The 19957-nt window shown below is 31.4% G+C and overlaps 1 protein-coding gene across 1 annotated transcript; it reads left to right on the top strand.

Moving 5' to 3' along the window:
* Positions 1 to 12596: 12596 nt before the first annotated feature.
* Positions 12597 to 13623, top strand: LOC134232109 (uncharacterized). The gene is made up of 2 exons (XM_062714066.1): positions 12597 to 12647; positions 13126 to 13623. Exons 1-2 carry the CDS (start codon positions 12597 to 12599, stop codon positions 13621 to 13623), a joined length of 549 nt encoding a protein of 182 aa, XP_062570050.1.
* Positions 13624 to 19957: the final 6334 nt, after the last annotated feature.

The raw sequence follows: 19957 nt of genomic DNA on the forward strand, positions 1-19957 counted from the left end.
AGCAGAACATATATACATAGTAAATAAAGGCATGCAAAACACAATAAAAAGAAGAAACAATATAAGCTACTGGGTAAGCACTACTAGTATCTATTGTATAGGTAAAAAGGTAGGCAATATAATAAAATTTTGGTCGAGAAAACTGTTCTTAACGAGTTGTAAAACACGTCACCCTACCAGGGCCCAGACTCAGTTTCTCGCATAGCCCCAAAATGTTAAAATATTACTTAACAATTAGAATATGGACGTTACATCTAAGGAACACAAGAAGGAAGATAAATAAGTAAACATCATCAACAGTTTGTTTTATCAAGTGCACAAGAAAACTGTTCTTATCGAGTTAAAACACGACGCCCTACCAGGGCCCAGACTCAGTTTTTCTCGTACATTTCTAAAATTAAAATAAATTGAAATAAACTGTTTACATATTTACATAGTTACAGTGCAAATGATAATAGATGATAGTCATATATGTATTTAGTTACACTTGTTGATATAGTCACGTTCTGGTTAGGCACACGCACATTAGTGGAAAGTCCGGTAATCATGCTTCTAGTCACAATCGGTAATATAGTCACAATCAGTAAATTTAAGTCACATATGGTTTAGGCACACTCATTTAGTGGAAAGTTCTAGTCACAATTGGTAATACAGTCACAATCAGTAAAGTCACATATATAGTGGAAAGTCCGGTAATATATTCGGTTTCACAGATAGAAATTAACGCCTCACACGCTCAGCTCTCGGTCGTTTCCTCTGGTGTGGTTTCTGGGCTATCTTCGCGGTCGGGGGAACCTGTATAATAAAATAATGTAAAATTAACTGTTTGGATTGTTATTTGAAAGTGTGCATATAGATATGTATGTATATTTCCGGTTGTCCTTTCTTATATATTACTAAGTAAAGTCACTTATTTATTTAAATAAATTTATTAACATTTATCTTTACCTGGAAACTGCACTTCGTAGACTTGATATAGTTCTTCTTCTCGGCGTCTCTGGGTTTCTGCGACAGGAGTTTCCAAGTTCGTTTCCGTTTTTCGGTCTGGCTTAATTTCACCCATACATCTGGTGACACATGATGATTCTTAAAGGTGTCCTCTAGGATGTAGTTACCATTACCATGGATGGACCGACGAAGATCATTGAACTGAAACGCACTTATTTCGTTAATTTTGCTGATCAGGTCCGGGAGTTTATGTGGCTTCCAGTTTATTGATTCTTTGAGTCTGTTATTCATGGATTCCGAGTTATTGTTTGTCCAAAGCTCGCCCACTGTCCCATTTTGAAGAGGTTTGAAGACATGGTCCAAAAGAAGTGGTTTTAAACGTTTATCGAAATAGTTGCGAAAATTTGGAAATTTGGAAATACGACTCTCCATATCAGCAATTTTTGATTCAAAGGAGAACGAGTCATCACTGTTCACAAGTCCGTCGTAGCCGAATATTAGCTTCACAATAAACTCCCTTTCCTTTGCGCCACATCCCTCTTTGTCTTTCAAATAACGTCTCACATTGTCTTTAAGGTGTTTTGTGCACAGGAGGTGAACGGGGTCGTGGAATGCTTGTTGGATGGCATTTTTAATGGCCTTTTCTTCGTCACTGCCAATTTTCAGTTGTGATGGGTAACCTAATTTGGCGTTGAGATGACAGAGGAACTTATAGTAAGTTCCAGTTTCGCCGTCCCAATGTAGAAAGGTAGGCCCGAGGAAAATTGGATTTTGTAACGTCTCGCGTTTTAAAATTTTTTGATTTTTGTAGGTTGTTGTAGTGACAAAGCAAGGTCCCAGATTAAATGTCCTGTCTATTCCTATCACACTGCCGTTGGTCACATTGCAGTTCGTCCTTAGATCCTCAAGTTGTTCGTCGGAATAAACAACGACGCTAGGGGGTTTTGATGGACTAACAAACACTTCCCTCACGTTGTTTTCCCCGTTCTGGCACATACTCAATACGGAGAGGACCTCATCACAATGTTGTGAAGTTTTGTGGTAGACTTACTTTTCAATTTGCTTGGCACGTAAATATCCTTGATGTCTTGAGACATTCTGTGATTATTGCCGAAACAAGACATTACAGTTCAAATCGTAATATCCTTGATAATCCATATTGCAATTTTAAAAGAATGTCAAAGGAGAACGAATAAAATATGCGGTTTTATTGGAATATAGTGTCTTTGAATCTTCTTTTCCACGCACAGAACAACGACCACTGTTTTATGGCAAAAGTAGAAGGGTCGTAAATCAATCGTTGGAAACGGTCCTCTGTTACGTTTTGTTTAGGTCCTGGTATTTTGTGTTAAAAATACATTAAGGGAACATTAATGCTTTAATAACTACTACCGTATAGGAGTGTGTGTTTAGCGGCTACTGAAAGATATTGGCGCGTGGTCGGGTAATAGGTTATCAAAACATCATGGGAATCTCAATTCATTTGACTTGCTTATTTACCAATCAGATCAGTAGTTATGTTTTCATTCTATAATTGGTAAAAGTATCGTCCTATAAAAACATTCTAACTTTCAATAAAGAGGTCGTTAAGGCTCTGTAATTATAGAATTTGTTTCTATTTTATAATACGTTATAAGAATTTAAAGCCATATATGGCGAATGTACAATGAAAATTATTAGACTAAAATTATAAGAACTTATTTTTTGTATCATAACTTTATTTAAAGATAGAACTTTTCCGTAAATTAAAAAATCTAAGTCAATTGCGTTACAAAGATATTAAAATTTAATTTGGATTCTCGTAATTTTCTCTGACTATGAAGAAAATACAAAATATTTAAATAACACACTACAGAGAATATAAAATCGTATTATTTGTTGAATCGAGATGTTCTCTGTGTACAGAATTTTACTTACTTAATTTTGTATTTTTTAAAAATATATTTTTTGATTATTTACGCCATATAGAGCATAAATAAAATAAGATGAGACATTTCATTTAAGGCTTAATAATTGAGCTTATAAATTAACTACTTATTTAAGTCATAAAAAGAATTTAAAAATTAAAAAAAAAAAACAAAATTTTATAAGGTCTTGTTGTTGTAGAATGACTGTTAACATTCACTATATAACACTTAAACTCTAAATAATTCTACAGGAAAAAAAAAACTTACCTTTTTGATCCGCTCCATCCCCATAAGAAAATCGAACTTCCCGTCATCGGAACGACACAAAACACACACATAGTCCTCAGGAATTTCCGAGAATAATTTTAAGTCATCAGCTGATAAGTCTTCACAAGCACTGTGAAACCATTTGTCACACACTACACAAAACACACAAGAATTGACACAGTTTTTTCTGCAACCACCACATGGCCACTCGTTTTTCTTCTTCTGCGCTTGTTTACGCACCATTGTGGGTACTGCAATGCACAAATTCAAAATGTTCAAAAACCTCATACAAACGATATATATATATATATATAAATATATTTCTATATTTTTCATTTTTTATTTTCTAATCCTAAATGATAGAAGTTAAAAGTTAAAGTTTAAATCGTATTTTTGTATGAAACGAAGTGTTCCCAGTGTTAAGAATTGAATGAAAAGCTTTAATTTAAATGTATTTTCTAATCCTAAATGATAGAAACAATTTTAAACGTAAAGTTAAAATCGTATTTTTATATGAAACGAAGTGTTCCCCGTGTTAAGAATTGAATGAAAAGCTTTAATTTAAATGTATCAACTTTATTTATTTACTTAATTTTTTATCTTTCAAAAATATATTTTTTTCAACAGTTACTCCATATATGGCTTTAATTTTTCATGTTATTATGATGGAATATAATGATATAATTACACATTAAGTAATTATGACACTTACCTTTAAACAGCAACTTCATTAGTTGAAAATGCAGCACTTGAAAAAAACAGTGTTTATATAATCATTGGATCTCATCATTAAGTTCTCAATTGTATCGAAATATCTGAATGGTCCATCCATTCTAAAGAAGGTCATTGGTTAATAAAGTAATTATCTACTCAAAAAAAAAAAACTTAGTGAAACTCTTCCTGATTGGAAAGCGTATTTTTTTAAATTTCATATTTAAAATATATGAATATCTGAATAAAAACAAACACACACACTCATAGACATTTTCCTTTAATTTAAATTAACAATATTTGTATTACAATGCAAAAATATATAATTCTATATATGTATAAGTGTATGTAAGTCCATTTGGATCGCCATTTGGGTCCATTTGGGTCGCCATTTGGGTCCGCCATTTGGGTCCATTTGGGTCCATTTGGGTCGCATTTGGGTCCATTTGGGTCCATTTGGGTAAATCGACGTGCCGAGAGAACATACATATGGAGCATACATTTTAATAAACATGATGAAAAGCGAAACGTTGCCATTTTACAACATAAAGCATGCACATGCACGGTGCCTTTGGGGCCTCCATAATCAAAGTTATGCTATATCACTGTCTCAAATTTTCTTCTCTCTCTCGATTTCTCTCTGCAATATATACACTTAACAATTTAAAACTTAGGTATCCAACTTTTCAAAATGGCGTCAGAACAAAAGTTGCCGCCGATAGTGAAGATTTGTTGTTGCCAAGTATTACAAGTTTTTTTTTTTACTATTTATCGTAAAAAGTTAACAAAATTATACGTACACTAATCCCTCATCGTTGGCCATTGCATTTATCACAGTCTTAAAGACACTGGGTGGTGAAACCATCTTAACTTTTCACATTTACCAGCTGCTTACACCTTCTTCTTCCTCCTTCTCGATCCTCCAAAAATGGCGCCTCGGGAAATTGACCAATGAAATAAAGCGCCCAGAGAGCGATGCAGGATGGGAAATATAAACTGTTTTCATTCACTGTGATTATGAGATCATATATTAGAATTTAATTAAGTTTTCCGCTTTTCATGGAATAAAAAGAGGGGCTCCTAAATATTTTTGCTGATATGATGTGTAGGCCTAGTACTATATATTTAGAAAAAAGCGGTTAAATACATGATGCAAGATCGAGCAGAAAAAAATTGTTTCTTGCTTGACACCTCAACTTATTTGCCTTCGGGATATGGGTTTCGGGGCTTGGTTGTTGGTAGTGGCCGTCCTTGCTGAAAGTAACCCCCCCTCCCCCTCTCCCCGCTTCTTTTAACTGTTACATGTATGATTATGAATTTATAATGTCACACCAAAAGATGTTAAATTTTTAAAAGCACATTTTTTTTATTGTGAACTTTCCACATGAATCCTAAAAGGCATGAAAATTAGCTAGAATTATAATATGCTTATCAAGAACAGTTTTTTTTTAAAATTTCAATAGTGATGATTGAAAAGTTCGGTGATTAATAATTCATTGCTAATAAATTGTTGTGTTTTTTTTTGGGGGGGGGATTAAATTACTAATTGAACTCCCTCCTTTTTGGGGTTTAATCAGATTTTGCGCCTGCTATCAATATTACTGGTGGACCTGCTAGACTTTTCTCTAATTGCTACATGTACATTGTACTTTAAACTCCTTGGCCTTTAGCTAAAAAAATTCCCACATCATTTTAACACGGAAAAAAAGCTAAAAAAAAAAAATTTCCCACATCATTTTAACACGTAAAATTGTTAAATGAATCAGAATGTTGAAAACCTTTTTCTTAGGAGAGTTATATCTCTAAGCGGAACAAAACTAACATCTTATCAAAGGCAGGAAAATATAACAGTATTTTAATTCAGTATTTTAGTCGTGATTGGTATAAGTGAAGTCATGGGAAAGATTATGTCGAAAGTCATCTATACTCGTTGATGTGCAGGACTGTACTTATGCATACAGCTTTAGCTGGTCCCGCCCTGTATTTCTTTAATGTTTTTTTTTTTTTCGTTAAGAAATCTGGTAAGGTATGTTAGTAAAAATAAAATCCCGGTTAGTTTATTACTTTAACGGAAATTACTTTCCTACAGGCCTGAAGATCGAGTCTATTAGTCACCCAAGTTTTTTTAAAAAAAAAGAGTAGCATGTCGGCGAATAAAAATAAAGTAGTGCACAACATAGATAAAGAAATGTTTGTTGAAGTATTGACAAACTTCATACCTTTATAGAATGAAATCAACAAAAACTAACAAAAATACAATTGTGACAATTATACAATGAATTAATTATACAATTAATTCTTTTAATAGATTGCCTTAGCATGTACTACTTTAAAAGCCATTGTTCTTAAGGAAAACAAAATCATGCAAAATATTATAGACTTTAATTTCTTTAACTAAAGCAATGGCCTTTGGAGAATAAAAATGGCTGAAAATTTTAAAGTTTGTTAAATATAATGTATGTGCATTTAGGACCCTACATTGTAATTTCATGCGAAAATAGGCGTTTATATATATATATATATATTTATATAACAAAAAAAGGAAAGAAAAAAAAGTTTTATGTGATGAATTATATTATAAACATTTATCTAATAAATGTCTTTGTGGTACGTTAGATTACAAAGAGCAAGAGCAAAAGTTTGGCCTTATTTGGCCCTGAGAATTTCTGGAAAATCAAAACCGCACTGTTTAGGTTGCAAATGCAGAATTTATCACTTGGAGTGTTGGTGACCATGTATCTATTAATTGTGACGTAATATCTCATCTAGTCAAAGCATTATGACGTCATAAGATGCGTCATTTTCCTCATATCCTGTAAATTCCTTTGAAAATGACCTAAAGTTGAAGAATGTTTTCAATATTTAATATAGAGCACAACCTCCGATCCAAAACCTGCGAATACATAATGAAAGCTCTGTTTTGAAGATCAAAAAACATGTTTTATTTTTTGGATCGTGGGCTGTGCTCATATTTTAATTCTTTGCTGAAGATCGTCAAATACACACGTTTTCTGCAAATTTCAAGAACATTGCAATTTCTCAAACCTCTTTTCCAATATTTAGATTCTCAAAACCGAAATTTTATTATAGAAAATGAAAGCACCAAGTGTCTACTTTATTTTGATATATGAAATGGGAAAGATGGTGATAGTAAATTAATTGATATATGTACAGGGCCATTTTATACATAACATGGCTCTTGCTCTTTCACACAAAAACCCATCAACAATATTAAATACAGTTTTGATTTCACATTGATCTATTAACGTATATTAATATAATTATACACGACGAGAATTAAGATCTATTCAATACCTATATACAGAAAATTATTTAATTTCTAAAGAGGATAGTTTTATTTTAAATCAGTAATGAAAATTGAAATAAAAATTCTAAATAGTTTGTTCTTTCATTGAACTTCTTAAATGAAGGTTATTTTATATATATGTTCTCTTGTACATGTATAACTTTATTTATGGAATATACAATTTTTAAAACGATAAAAGAAACACGAATCATCATCTTAATTCAAAGGGATTTTCGGTCGGAGACTGTGTGTGTACATGCTTGACAACAGCCTATTGTTCCCTTTAGGTACAAAACCGTCTCAATTCACATAGAATATACAAAAAATACACAGTGACAGGTGTCTTCGCGGCACGTGTCTCCACCTGAAATGGCACGTGAGGACAGGTGTCCCTAATTACACAGGCCGACCATAGTGACTTTTTCAAAAACGTTTTTTTTGTGTGTGTGTGTGTGGGGGGGGGGGGGGGGGGGGCTTTCAAGGAAAAAATGAAAAGCAACCCACCCACCCCCAATAATAAAAATAATAATTTAATAAATTAAAAAAAAAAAAACAATATTCACTATTAATAGTAAAGTATTAGTATGATAATATTCAACCCCCAGCCAATTCGATGAATGATTCTAATCTGACCAGTTTATATTAATATATTAATTCATATTAAAACAAAATCTTTATCACTTTCTAAACTTGTATTTGAAAAGTTGAAACACTAAAAATGTAATTTTGACAAACCAACTGAAGTATTTTTTTCCTGACGGATTACCCCGGTATATAAGAAATGCCAGCCTCTGGTATCTAACACAAATGCCTGGGAAGGTACCTTGATGTCTTGTGAAAACATGTAATTATGTAAAAATAATTCTTCAATGTCAATTGCAAAATATTGGAAAAAAAAATTAATTATTTTATTGAGGAACGTATCACCTGTCCTTAATCAGTAATCGTAACTTGACATATTTCTTTATTTACTTTTTAATCGATCTTTTTAGTAAACCTTTTCTGTAAATAATTTCATTAAATGTAAATCCTTAGCTCTTCCATTTTTCAAAGGAACATTCATCATAGACAGCTTCAAGAAAGTGGGATCGGAAATGATTGATTTTTACATAACTGCATGCACTTACTTTTTTCTATTCCACTTCACGCATTCTATACGAGTTTACCAAAACTTATGTGATAAATCAAATTCAAAATTAAATTAAATTAAATATAATTCAGTTCAATAAAATTAAATTAAAATTGAATTGCGTTCACGGTGCTGAAATATTAAATTAATCACACAGAAATACACATCTAGTTATTTTAACTGTTTGAAGTTAATTATTTTGATACAGCATGTAAACACTTTTGAAATATTTCTATAATTGGTAAAAATATGTTAACATAATTAAATATTTAACTTTTTGTAAAATAAAAGGTAGGTGGTTAGCATTGAGATATACTTTCAAAGTTTCCCTGCCTGGGAAACATGGGGAAAACTACACATTGGTGGCTTCCATGTCGGGAATCTGTATGGAAACCACTGAGGCATGTTTACATGGTTTCCTATCTTGGGAAACTTACGGGAAACCACCGGTTGGTTGTTTCCATATCGGGAATCTACATGGAAACCACCGGGGCATGTTTCCATGGTTTCCTATCTTGGGAAACTTACGGGAAACCACAGGTTGATTGTTTCCATGTCGGGAATCTATGTGGAAACCACCGGGGTATGTTTCCATGGTTTCCTATCTTGGGAAACTTACGGGAAACCACAGGTTGATTGTTTCCATGTCGGCAATCTATGTGGAAACCACTATGTGGTTTCCATAAAATGGAAACTATATGGAAACTACTGATGTCATGATTCCCATATGTTTCCATCGGGTTTCCAAATTTGGGAAACCTGGCTTTTCATCCTGTGTAAAATCATTCTTTCTCACATATTCTTATAAATTAAATCAAAATATATTTCACAACAAATAATTCAAACAAAACACATTATTCAGTTCATCTCAAAATACATTCTTTTGTAAGATAGTGCCATTTATACTCAATAAATTTATCGACTATACAACCAGTAGGAGAAGAATTTATCGAATAGATTAACAAGTTTCTAAACCGGAAGTACATCGTACAGAAGAGCTCCAAAACTGTCCAATCGTAACTATCGGCCATTTCCGTGAACGATAAATAAATAAGTTATTTCTTTTTCGGAAACTATATATATATATACGATATGCAAAACTGTCATGTGCCAAAAGAAGATAAGACTGTTTACAGGTAGCATATCAATTAAGTAACTCCAAACAAACAACAATCACATACTTTTACACACGGTTATAGCCTTGTAATATATACATAGGTAATAATTTACAAATGGCTCACTATGAATCTACCAAACTCTAATTCATTTCGAATTATCTCTGTCATGTTTACATTACCAACATACTATGATACTACAATTTACAAATACAGTTACATAACTTAAAAGTATACACGCTATAACTTGCGCCAGTTAAAATACGATTGGCAATTGATATCATATGTTTATCAATAAAAGTTACGAAAATACTGTAAATTACACCATTAAAATTAAACGCGTTACAAAGTTATCAAATTATAATTATTTATTATCCTGCAAGGAAAGAAAAATAGCTATTTTTAAATAAATCCATCACGTGACGCCGTCGCTACTTTTAGATTGATAAACACACGTGGCGTAAAGAAAACAAGGTAGGCCGTCTGAGATACTACTCACTTTTGACGTGGATGGAAAGCGTCTTACTCTTAACGGTACTTATCTTTTAATGTATTCAGTATCAACCATCTTCTCTGTTATGACGCATATTGACCTTATATTAATAATTGTTGTCAAAATGCCGCGTTGTCTGTGATTTCCCGTGGACATGTGTTTCTATATATAGGCCTACTGTTTACGCACTTCCTTCATCAATATTCATGAAAAGACTGATTTCTTAATTCCTAGATATGTTTAATTGTTTTGTTATCACAACGACATCTATAGTACAATTTTGTGGAAAGCATTATTTTTCATTACACTTCATGTGTTTTAAATCATTAATCATTTTGTTTTACACAAAATTCGGCGTTCATACAGCGTATATGACTTTAAGTACAACTTTGCGAACAGCACATTCATAGTAAAACAAAATAAAAATTCTTGAATAAACAGACTTCATCAAACTGTTCCAAATCACCATAAAGCATGATAACATATTACAGAAAAATCAACCCGCTCCAAGCTCACACAATTACAGTAAAATATTACAGACATTGACTCAGAATAAAACTGTGTGAATAAACAAACTTCATCAACCCGCTCCAAATCACCATAAAGCATGAAAACATATTACAGACATTGACTCTCTTTGATAGAAAAATCAACCCGCTCCAAGCTCACACAATTACAGTAAAATACTACAGTCATTGACTCAGCATGGATAAACACTATTATTTTGGACTAAATAATAAATGCCATATACCCTAACTTTATTACATAAAATTAAAAAAGGAGGGGGGGGGGGTCACATACACTACAAAAAGTATTTTAAAAATGTTCATTTTCTTTTTATTTTAATTAATTATTCAATTTTTATAAATTTTGACAAAGGCAGTAACTCCTTCTCAGGTATCTTCATTCAGGCATTTTCTTTATTGTATTTCTTATGTAATTAGTTTCCTTGGCATTCACAATAATTATTCTAAATTATCTTCGAAGTAACAAGTATATCGGAATTTTCGGCACCAGAATTATGCATTTGAACCATATTTTACATAATTTTTATCATAAAATTTACAAAAAAATGTACATTTTTTTTTGTTGACATACTCTTCTGTTTTATTATGTCTCCTATCCTAAATGATATGGCGACCTATACATTTTTTGCAATAATTAGTAAATTTGAATTATTTGATTAAAAATCAATGCAGTTTTTGTACTTTGAACCATTAAAATTGTAAGGGTGGAAAAAACTTAAGATATAACATTTATGATTCATCATAATAGGTTTGCAGTGGCTTGACATCCCTTTCCATTATGACGTCAAATATAAGTAGATCTTAAGAAATTAAATTTCATTTTTAGAGTTTCATTGGGATATGACATGAAGTCGGTGATCATATTCTATTATGCCTGAAGGGATTCATAGTAGATTTGATCACGCACTGACTTCATGTCACATCCTTATAAAACTCTTTTTAAGATAATTTTAGTTCTTATATTTAAATTTTATTTTTTGTGTTACATGGAAAAATTGGCACTATTTTTACTTTGTCATGGAAATGCAACATATCATACCTACAATTTCAAATGACGTCCCAATCGGAACTTTCCAAATGAATGCAGTTTGCTTTCCATATACAATACAGTTTTATCATATGAACTACTGCATTCTTTGAAATTTAAATTTCAATTTAATTAGTATTGTCATATGAAAAAACATCGGCAAATGTAAATATTGGCGCACTCTACACTGTGATACTGTTTTGGAAGCCCACCTGCGTGGTAAATTTCTTTTTTACACTAAAAGATGAAATGTGTGGTCATTCAATGTGCTTCAAAAATGGATTTTTTTCTTTTGTTTGTAAAAAGTCTCTTCGAGGATTTTCACTCATACTGAGACCCATTTCTTGCTGCTCGGTAAAGGGCTGCAAATTTAGGCCTGTACTCGGTACCTAATGTCTTTGAGCAGTAGCTTCAGTTTTATGTGAAGGACCGTTTCCACGGAAAATAGATATTCATAAACACTTTAACTACCGAAATGTTCTTGCAAGTGTAAGATAACTCATGGTAACTGTTCATGTAGAAATCAAAACTCTAATGACAATGATTTGTAAACATCAATCTTTTAGTAAACAGGGAGCTCTGATCTTTTAATAGGCTGCAGAATTTTATTTCTTGTATAAATTTTGTCAGGATTTCATCTGTTCATACTACGTCTGAAAATCAAACGTATGCTCGCAATTCACTTTCCAAACCTGAAATTCTTCAAAATCAGATTTCAGTGTTTTGTATACTTTTAACATTTCAGTTAACCAAGATGAGTTCAATCTACCTTAACATGACGGGATTCCAAAATTTCATAAAAATCCTTAAAAACAAAATACACTTCCGGGTTCAGAAAATGTTTTACCAAGTCCCCATCTTTACTCCTTACAAAAATTTTACCTGTTGTTAAGGAGAATTTTCAGATGTGCCCTGCTACAGCATATTCTAGATGTAGTGTAATTATGTTCTAATTCGTTCACACTCTAACGAACATAAATAACTTATACCATAAATAAACACAGTGAGTAGGTAGCGCTCTCAAGAGTGCAGTTTATTTTCAACATCATACAAGAAAATAATCTTCGGTAAATAATCCTGAAAAGTTCATTCTCTTTAATAAAGAGAAAAAGATAATATGAAATATCATAATATAAAATACTGTGTGGGTGGGTGCGTGGGCACCATGTCTATACTGCACGAAGAGAGAGCCTTCGAATGGGGTTCACTTGTTAAGGTAGTACGATCCTTAGGTTTATAAAATTAGCAATTAAGTAAACAAAAATTACTCATAAAAGTATCTCTGAATCCACAAAGTTTTTTTTAATGTATTTCTTTAAAGTTAAAGATTAAAGTTAATCATATTATATGGGGAAAATTGCCAAATCTCCAAAATTTTTGCAGAAAAAGCGAATTGGAATTTCTGCAATGTATTTTCTAATTGCAATTTGATCCACAAATATATATTAGATTTAAAAACAACAGGTATCCAGTCATTCAGAGAAATTGTCATGATTTTTATACCTACTTGGTATTTTTGTCTTTTATTTCAGTCATATATTCTATAGTACATAGTATAAAAGGCTTTTGCTATCATTGCAAGACACCATAAATCACTTCGTATTTCATATCATGCCATTAAGCATTGGTATCTAAGCCTGGATTCAAGAAAATCTTATTTCTCTAAGACTGTATTAATGTTTTTCCTTTTATAGGGTACAAATGTCAACTTTCATAAGACCATTAAAGACGCAGATGATGCCCTCTCTGCCTTGCGTCTTGGGAAAAAAATTAAAACAAATGAACAATGGGAGTCGACAAAAAAAGAGGTCATGGAGGATATCCTTGAAAACAAGTGTGTTCAAGTCCCAGTCTTCTTAGAAAAGCTGAGAACCGCTAAGCAGTCCACAACCTTTGTAGAGGCCACCTATAACAACGAGTGGGGATCGGGACTGGATCGTACGGGAACACTAAATACCAAACCGGAACACTGGCCGGGATCTAATACCCTCGGTGTCATGATGAAGAAAATCTCAAAAAAAATTCGAAAAAGGAAACTAAGCGACAGCATTAGTCGTAAACAAAAACAAGCACATCGTGAACAGTCTAGACAGCGAAATATCGTTCAGATGCTGAAGGATCTTAGAACTGCATCCGATAGTGACGTTTCTGGATGCAATGCCGATTCTGATAGCTCTGAAGGGGACAAATAAACATCCAAAATCCTCAATCCAGACGCTGTATATAAATGAATTGAACTTTTTGTATTATTATACTTCTGTTAAAATGATTCCTATATAAAGTTCAGAAGGTAAAATAACTATCCTTTCTAGTCCACGCATAGCAAAGCTATACCCAGGGGTATAGTTTTTGCTATCCACCCTCGGAAAATTTTCAAGCAATTGTTGCCGCCAATTTTGATTTCCAGCGATAAATCTTTAAACTGATGAGGTCATAATGACTTCAGTAGCATTGTGAAGTCATCAGGATTTCAGATTAATCTTGCAGAATTATCTTACTCCAAAAAAATTTAAAATCTCGGAAATTATATCATACATCAGTATAATAAAACGCTTACCCACTGGTTGTGAGTGGGATAGCTCTTTTATCAAACCCTTGACAGGAACTATTCCCCTCGGGCAAGCCCTCAGGGAATAGTTCTCTGTCGCGGGTTTGATAAAAGAGCTATCCTACTCACACCCGGTGGATAAGTGTATACTATCACATAGGTACGTGTATTTAAACATTATTTACTTAGAAATGTAGAACTACCTCATGTGTAATTTAAACATAATATCTGTCAATGTCAGAGGATTGAATTTGTTTGAAAAAAGGAATAAGTTTTATCTTTGGTTAGAACAAAATAGATTCGACGTTGTATTGATACAAGAAACTCATTATATAGATAAATTTAAAGAAAAATATAACTCAAATTGGAAAGGTATATCCATACATGCTTTTTCTGATTCTTCATATAGTAGAGGGGTTTCCATACTATTTCGTAAAGAACTTAATGTAAATATTCTTAATATGCACAAATCTGAAGATGCAAGAAAACTTTTAGTTAATGTCAAGGTAGATGACAACTTAATTACATTTATTAATGTATATGCACCTAATAGTGAAAATGCTCGAATAACCTTTTTCAACAGACTTAAAACATTTACTTCTTTGTATTCCTCTGAAGGAAGTAAAATATTTCTCTGTGGAGATTTTAATTGTAGCTTTGAAAAGAAAAGTGATAAATCGCAAAAGCGCTTATTAGAAATTTTAAATCAATTAGATCTTGTAGACCTTTGGCAATATAAACATCCTCAGAGAGATGGTTTTACCTGGTGCGATTCAGATAACTGTCCTAAAAGCAGAATAGATTATGTATTTGTAAGTAGCGATACTTTAAACTTTATGAAAAATATAATTATTAGACGCATACCAGGCACACACAATAAAAACACTAGAATGAGCGATCATAGATACTTAAAAACATCTGTGGATTTTAACAAACAAGAACGCGGCTCCGGATATTGGAAATTAAACGTATCTCATTTAGATAAGACTGAATATAAAGAAGGTGTCATCAAGATTTTTAATGAATTAGATAAGTCGCTGGATTCAATTTCAAAATGGGAATTATTCAAAGTAAAGATTCGCGATTTCTCAATACATTATGCTAAACAATCAAAACACAACATAAAAATGAAGATACAGTTAGTTGAAAAGAAAATTGATGAACTTGAAAATCTTCCTAGGGCTCAAATTAATATGAACGAAAAAAGAAAATTGGAAAAAGATTTAGATGAAATGCAAAACGAATTGGCAAAAGGCGCACAAATAAGATCTAAAGCACAATGGATAGAAGAGGGCGAAAGAAACACAAGTTTTTTCCTTGGATTAGAAAAGAAAAACCAAACTAATAATACAATTTTTGAAGTACGAAATGAAACTAAGACATTTTCTTCAAATTCTGAAATATTGCACGAAATGTGCACTTTTTACAAAAACCTTTACAGTAGTAAATTAATTGATAATGCTGAAATATCCGAATATCTACAAAATGTTAATTGTCCAGAATTAGAAAATAAAGAGAAGGAAAAATGTGATGCAATGCCTACAATAGATGAATGTAAAGAAGCTGATTTTAATATGAAAAACAATATATCTCCTGGCTTAGATGGTTTACCGTGTGAGTTTTATAAATGTTTTTGGAACACTATAAGCTCCTTATTTTACGAAGTACTGCTATCCGTTTTTGACAATAAAGAGTTGACTTTTTCACAACGCATATCTCTTATTACAGTTTTATTTAAAAAAGGAGACAAGAATGATTTAAAGAACTATCGACCTTTAAGTTTAACAAATACTGACTATAAGATAATAGCTTTCATATTTGCAAGAAGATTACAAAAAGTTATAGATCAATTAATAAGTAATGAACAATCAGCATATATTAAAGGACGTTATATCGGAATTAATGCTAGAACTGTTTTAGATATTTATGAACATTGTATGGAAAATAATAGTGAAGGACTTTTGTTATTTATAGATTTTGAAAAAGCTTTTGATTCGATAGAATGGAATTTTTTATTTAAAGTACTAGAAAAATTTAACTTTGGGGAAAACTTTATCAGATGGATAAAAATTTTATACACCAACCCAATTTTTAAAGTAAAAAATAATGGTTGGATTTCCAAAACGTGTTCTATGTCTAGAGGCATAAGACAAGGGTGTCCCATTTCAGCCTTGCTATTTTTATTTGTCGCAGAAATATTAGCTATAAAAATAAAAAGTAATGAACATATCAAAGGTATTAAACTAAATGCAACTTCTCCAGAAATAAAAAATCTACAACATGCGGATGACATAACTTTAGCTTTAAAAGATATATCCTCATTAGAAACAGCAATTGAAAGTGTTCAAACTTTTTGCAACCATGCTGGATCAAAAATCAATCTGAATAAAACACAATGTATACTTTTAGGTAGTCTCAAGGACAGGCACTCAAATGTGTGTGGTATAAATGTAACTAATGATGCTGTTCGCTGCTTAGGTATTTTTATTGGTCATAACAAAGACCAATGCTACAACTTAAATTGGATTAAAATTTATGAAGATATGGAAAAACTGTTTGAATCATGGAAAAAAAAAATTAACAATTTTTGGAAAGTCTTGTGTAGTTAATTCTTTAGCTTTATCAAAATTAATATATGTTGGCTCCATATTACCAATTCCAGACTACGAGTTGATAAAAAAATTTAAAAGTAGTGTATTCAATTTTATATGGAACAAACGAGATAGAATTAAGCGAGACACTGTTATAGGCAAACAAGAAAAAGGGGGAATAGGATTAGTTGATATTGAACTAAAATTAAAGGCCTTAAAGGCATCTTGGGTAACAAGACTTAGTGATGAATCTTGTATACTGAATAAAGTCATAAATGGATACCTGAATGAAATGAATATAGACATTAATTATTTACTTACATTGTCTGAAAGAAAACTCGAAAACTTTTCACTTATTTCTCACCTGTCTACTTTTTATAAAGAAATATTCTGTTATTTCAATGAATGTAAAAAGGAAATAGAAATATCAAATTTATCAAATGTCAAATTTGCACAACAACCACTTTGGAATAACAATTTATACCAATTTAAAGGTAAAACAATATGTTTTAAAAATTGGATTGCAAGTAATATTTTGTATACGAAAGATCTCTTTGATGAAAATGGTAACTTTAAAACATTACAAGAAATTTCAAATACTTTGATAAATAAATCTAACTGGTTGTGTGAGTACAAGATTCTAAAAAAAAGTAGTAACGTAACAGAGAAACATGTTTGATATGAAGTGTTGTATTTTTACCAAGACAACTCCTGTAAATTCTTTCAATTTTAACAGTGGTTTAAATTGTATTACAGATAAAAAATGTAAGTTTTTCCATGAGAATATGTTGTCTAAAAAGTTTAAATATCCATGTTATCAATCAATATTAGGTCGAAACTTCTGTGTGAGTAAAGAATACTGGTGTAATATTTATAGAAATAAAATCAAACTCATGTATGATAAACGTCTAAGTGAATTTAATTATAAATTGTTGAACAATATTTTATGTTGTAATTCTTTTTTACAAAAATGTAAATTAAGAGAAAATGCAAAATGTGAATTTTGTGGAAATGAAAATGAAAATATAAAACATCTAATTTTTGATTGTGATAATGTAAAAGGTGTATGGCAAAAGTTGAATATTGTTATGAACTATGATGTGCAATGGAAACATATTGTTGTAGGATTTTACTTGGAAACAAATTCAAGAATTCGTTTTTATAATACTATAATATCATATTTGGCATATAAAATATATAAATTTAAAATGAAAAGCAGAATAGAAAATATTATACAAGAGAAGTTCATGTTAGAAAAAAGCATTAGATATTCATTAGAAAAAGATATAAATTTCATGTTAAATTTGTCAAAAACTGGTATGTTTAAAGACCTAGTCAAACTTTTAACAAATTTGTTATAATGACTTATTTTGTAATTTTCTTTTTCTTTGTTGTTTTTATGTTGGTTATCCTAAATACCCGGGTTAACTGGCAATTTGTAAATGGGTATTGATTAGTGTTGGCAAATCGGACGATTTTTAGTAACCGGTTACTCGCTCAATCTTCCGATCGAGTACCCGGTTACTCGGACGATTTATTCATATGTATCATTTATCTCATCTTTTACTCATCGGTTCTAATAAAACACAAAGGTATTGTGAATTAACTTTATCTATAAACTTAAAAAGAATACGCACGCAATATCTTGAATTTTAGATATAATTATAATCAAAAAATTAATTAAATCAGAAGAAAAATAAATGTTTCACGCTATTTTACAATGGCGTTCATCAGTTTTACTTTTCAACCCCCGATATATGTCACGATCAAAGAGAATAGTTATTTAGAAATTTGAAGTCACAATAACTCCAATTCATATTAATTACATTTCACAGGTATGGAATCAGCTGTTCTTTTAAAATACTTTCAAGCTATAGATGTCTTTGGCGGCATCTCGTTAAATTATTTAATGAGGTAATTGTGACTTGGCAATCAAAGCTATCAATTTAGTGTGAAAACCAATCAATCGTATTAGTGAAACCGTAGATCATTAAGTCTAACGGTAAAGAAAATTAGAGAAATGTTTATTTGTACGCTTATAAACAAATTAACATTTTATTTTTTAGTTATTTACCTTATAAGATGCATTTTATCCGAGTAACCGAATAGCAATTTTACTAACCGATACTCGCATCGTTCGATGGTTAACCGGTTAACCGGGTACTCGTTGCCAACACTAGTATTGATGGAACTGTGTAATAAAAGATAAAAAATAACTTTCATAAGACCTTTTCTAAAACTTCCAAAAACCTTGATTCTTATAAAGATGAATAAAATGAAAATTGTTGCATGAAAAAATTTCATTTTCAAGCTTCATTTTGATGCATTTCAAATTAAAATTTGATTTTTGGAGTTATCCTTCATGGCTGAGGATCGGATATCCTCAAGCAGGAGATAGGGTGTGTCGCATAAAATACCTGTTAAACAGGTTCTATTTCTGAAATAACTAACCAATAAAAATTGGTTTCCGGTATAAATATAAATAAACAAAACACGTGTTCGATCAACACACGTGTTACTATAACTGTAATAAATACATATCATGTGTAGATACTCAAGAACTTGAAAATACTTTTAGAATTTTTTAATTCAAATTCAGTAACATAAAGACGTTTTCTACACATAATACAACTGTACAACTATTCTCAGGATAAACTAAAAAGTAAGCTTATCGGTATGATAAACAACTGTTTTTTCTATAATAATTAAAGTAAAATATTCGTATCTTGTGATTAATCTCTGATTGTACACAAAAGTACTTTGAAGTTAATATCAAAAGGATGCTAGAGTTCCTTATTGACAACATTTATATAGTTTTCGGAAACCATGTCGTCAGACAAACTGTTAAGATTCCTTTATAAACTGCCCTGTCTTTATATTCCTTTGAAATAGAATTCATTCAGAAACTTCTACATGAGCAGTAAAAACACTTGCAGTTTATTTATATGGCAACACGTTATATTCCAGTGATTAAAAAACACCATAGAGTCTACCACATCTGTTTCCCATTTTGATGTTTTATTGACTATAAACGATAAAGGCAAACAAACAACTAATATGACAAATAAGGTGACTTAGGCTTTTCCATCGTCATTTTTATGCAGTAATATCCTGTTGCCGTGCATATAGCGTTAACATCTCCAAATGTATTTGATACTCACCAGCATGCTCTAAGTACAATCAATGTTTAAACCATTGCAAGCTACTGACAGATGAGTTGATGTTTCATGGATTTCAACAACCTCGTTTAAAAGCAACATTTCGCAAATTTTTTGAGCCGTTATAATGAAATTCTTAACAAATATTACTTGTCATTGGACCATATGTTACTGATGTGTCTCATTCCAGTTGTTAACCCTTTTTACTATTACTGATTTTGACTACGAT

The sequence above is a fragment of the Saccostrea cucullata genome, unplaced genomic scaffold (genome assembly GCF_032062105.1).
Source record: "Saccostrea cucullata isolate Sc308-1 unplaced genomic scaffold, CSIRO_AGI_Scuc_v1 ctg4255, whole genome shotgun sequence".
Classification (NCBI taxonomy): Eukaryota; Metazoa; Mollusca; class Bivalvia; order Ostreida; family Ostreidae; genus Saccostrea; species Saccostrea cuccullata.

Bases quoted from the DNA above. Each gene is read 5' to 3' on its own strand.
- LOC134232109 (XM_062714066.1), top strand. From the start codon at position 12,597: ATGTCTATACTGCACGAAGAGAGAGCCTTCGAATGGGGTTCACTTGTT. The intron at 12,648-13,125 runs GTAGTACGATCC...TTCCTTTTATAG, and splicing joins AATGGGGTTCACTTGTTAAG to GGTACAAATGTCAACTTTCA.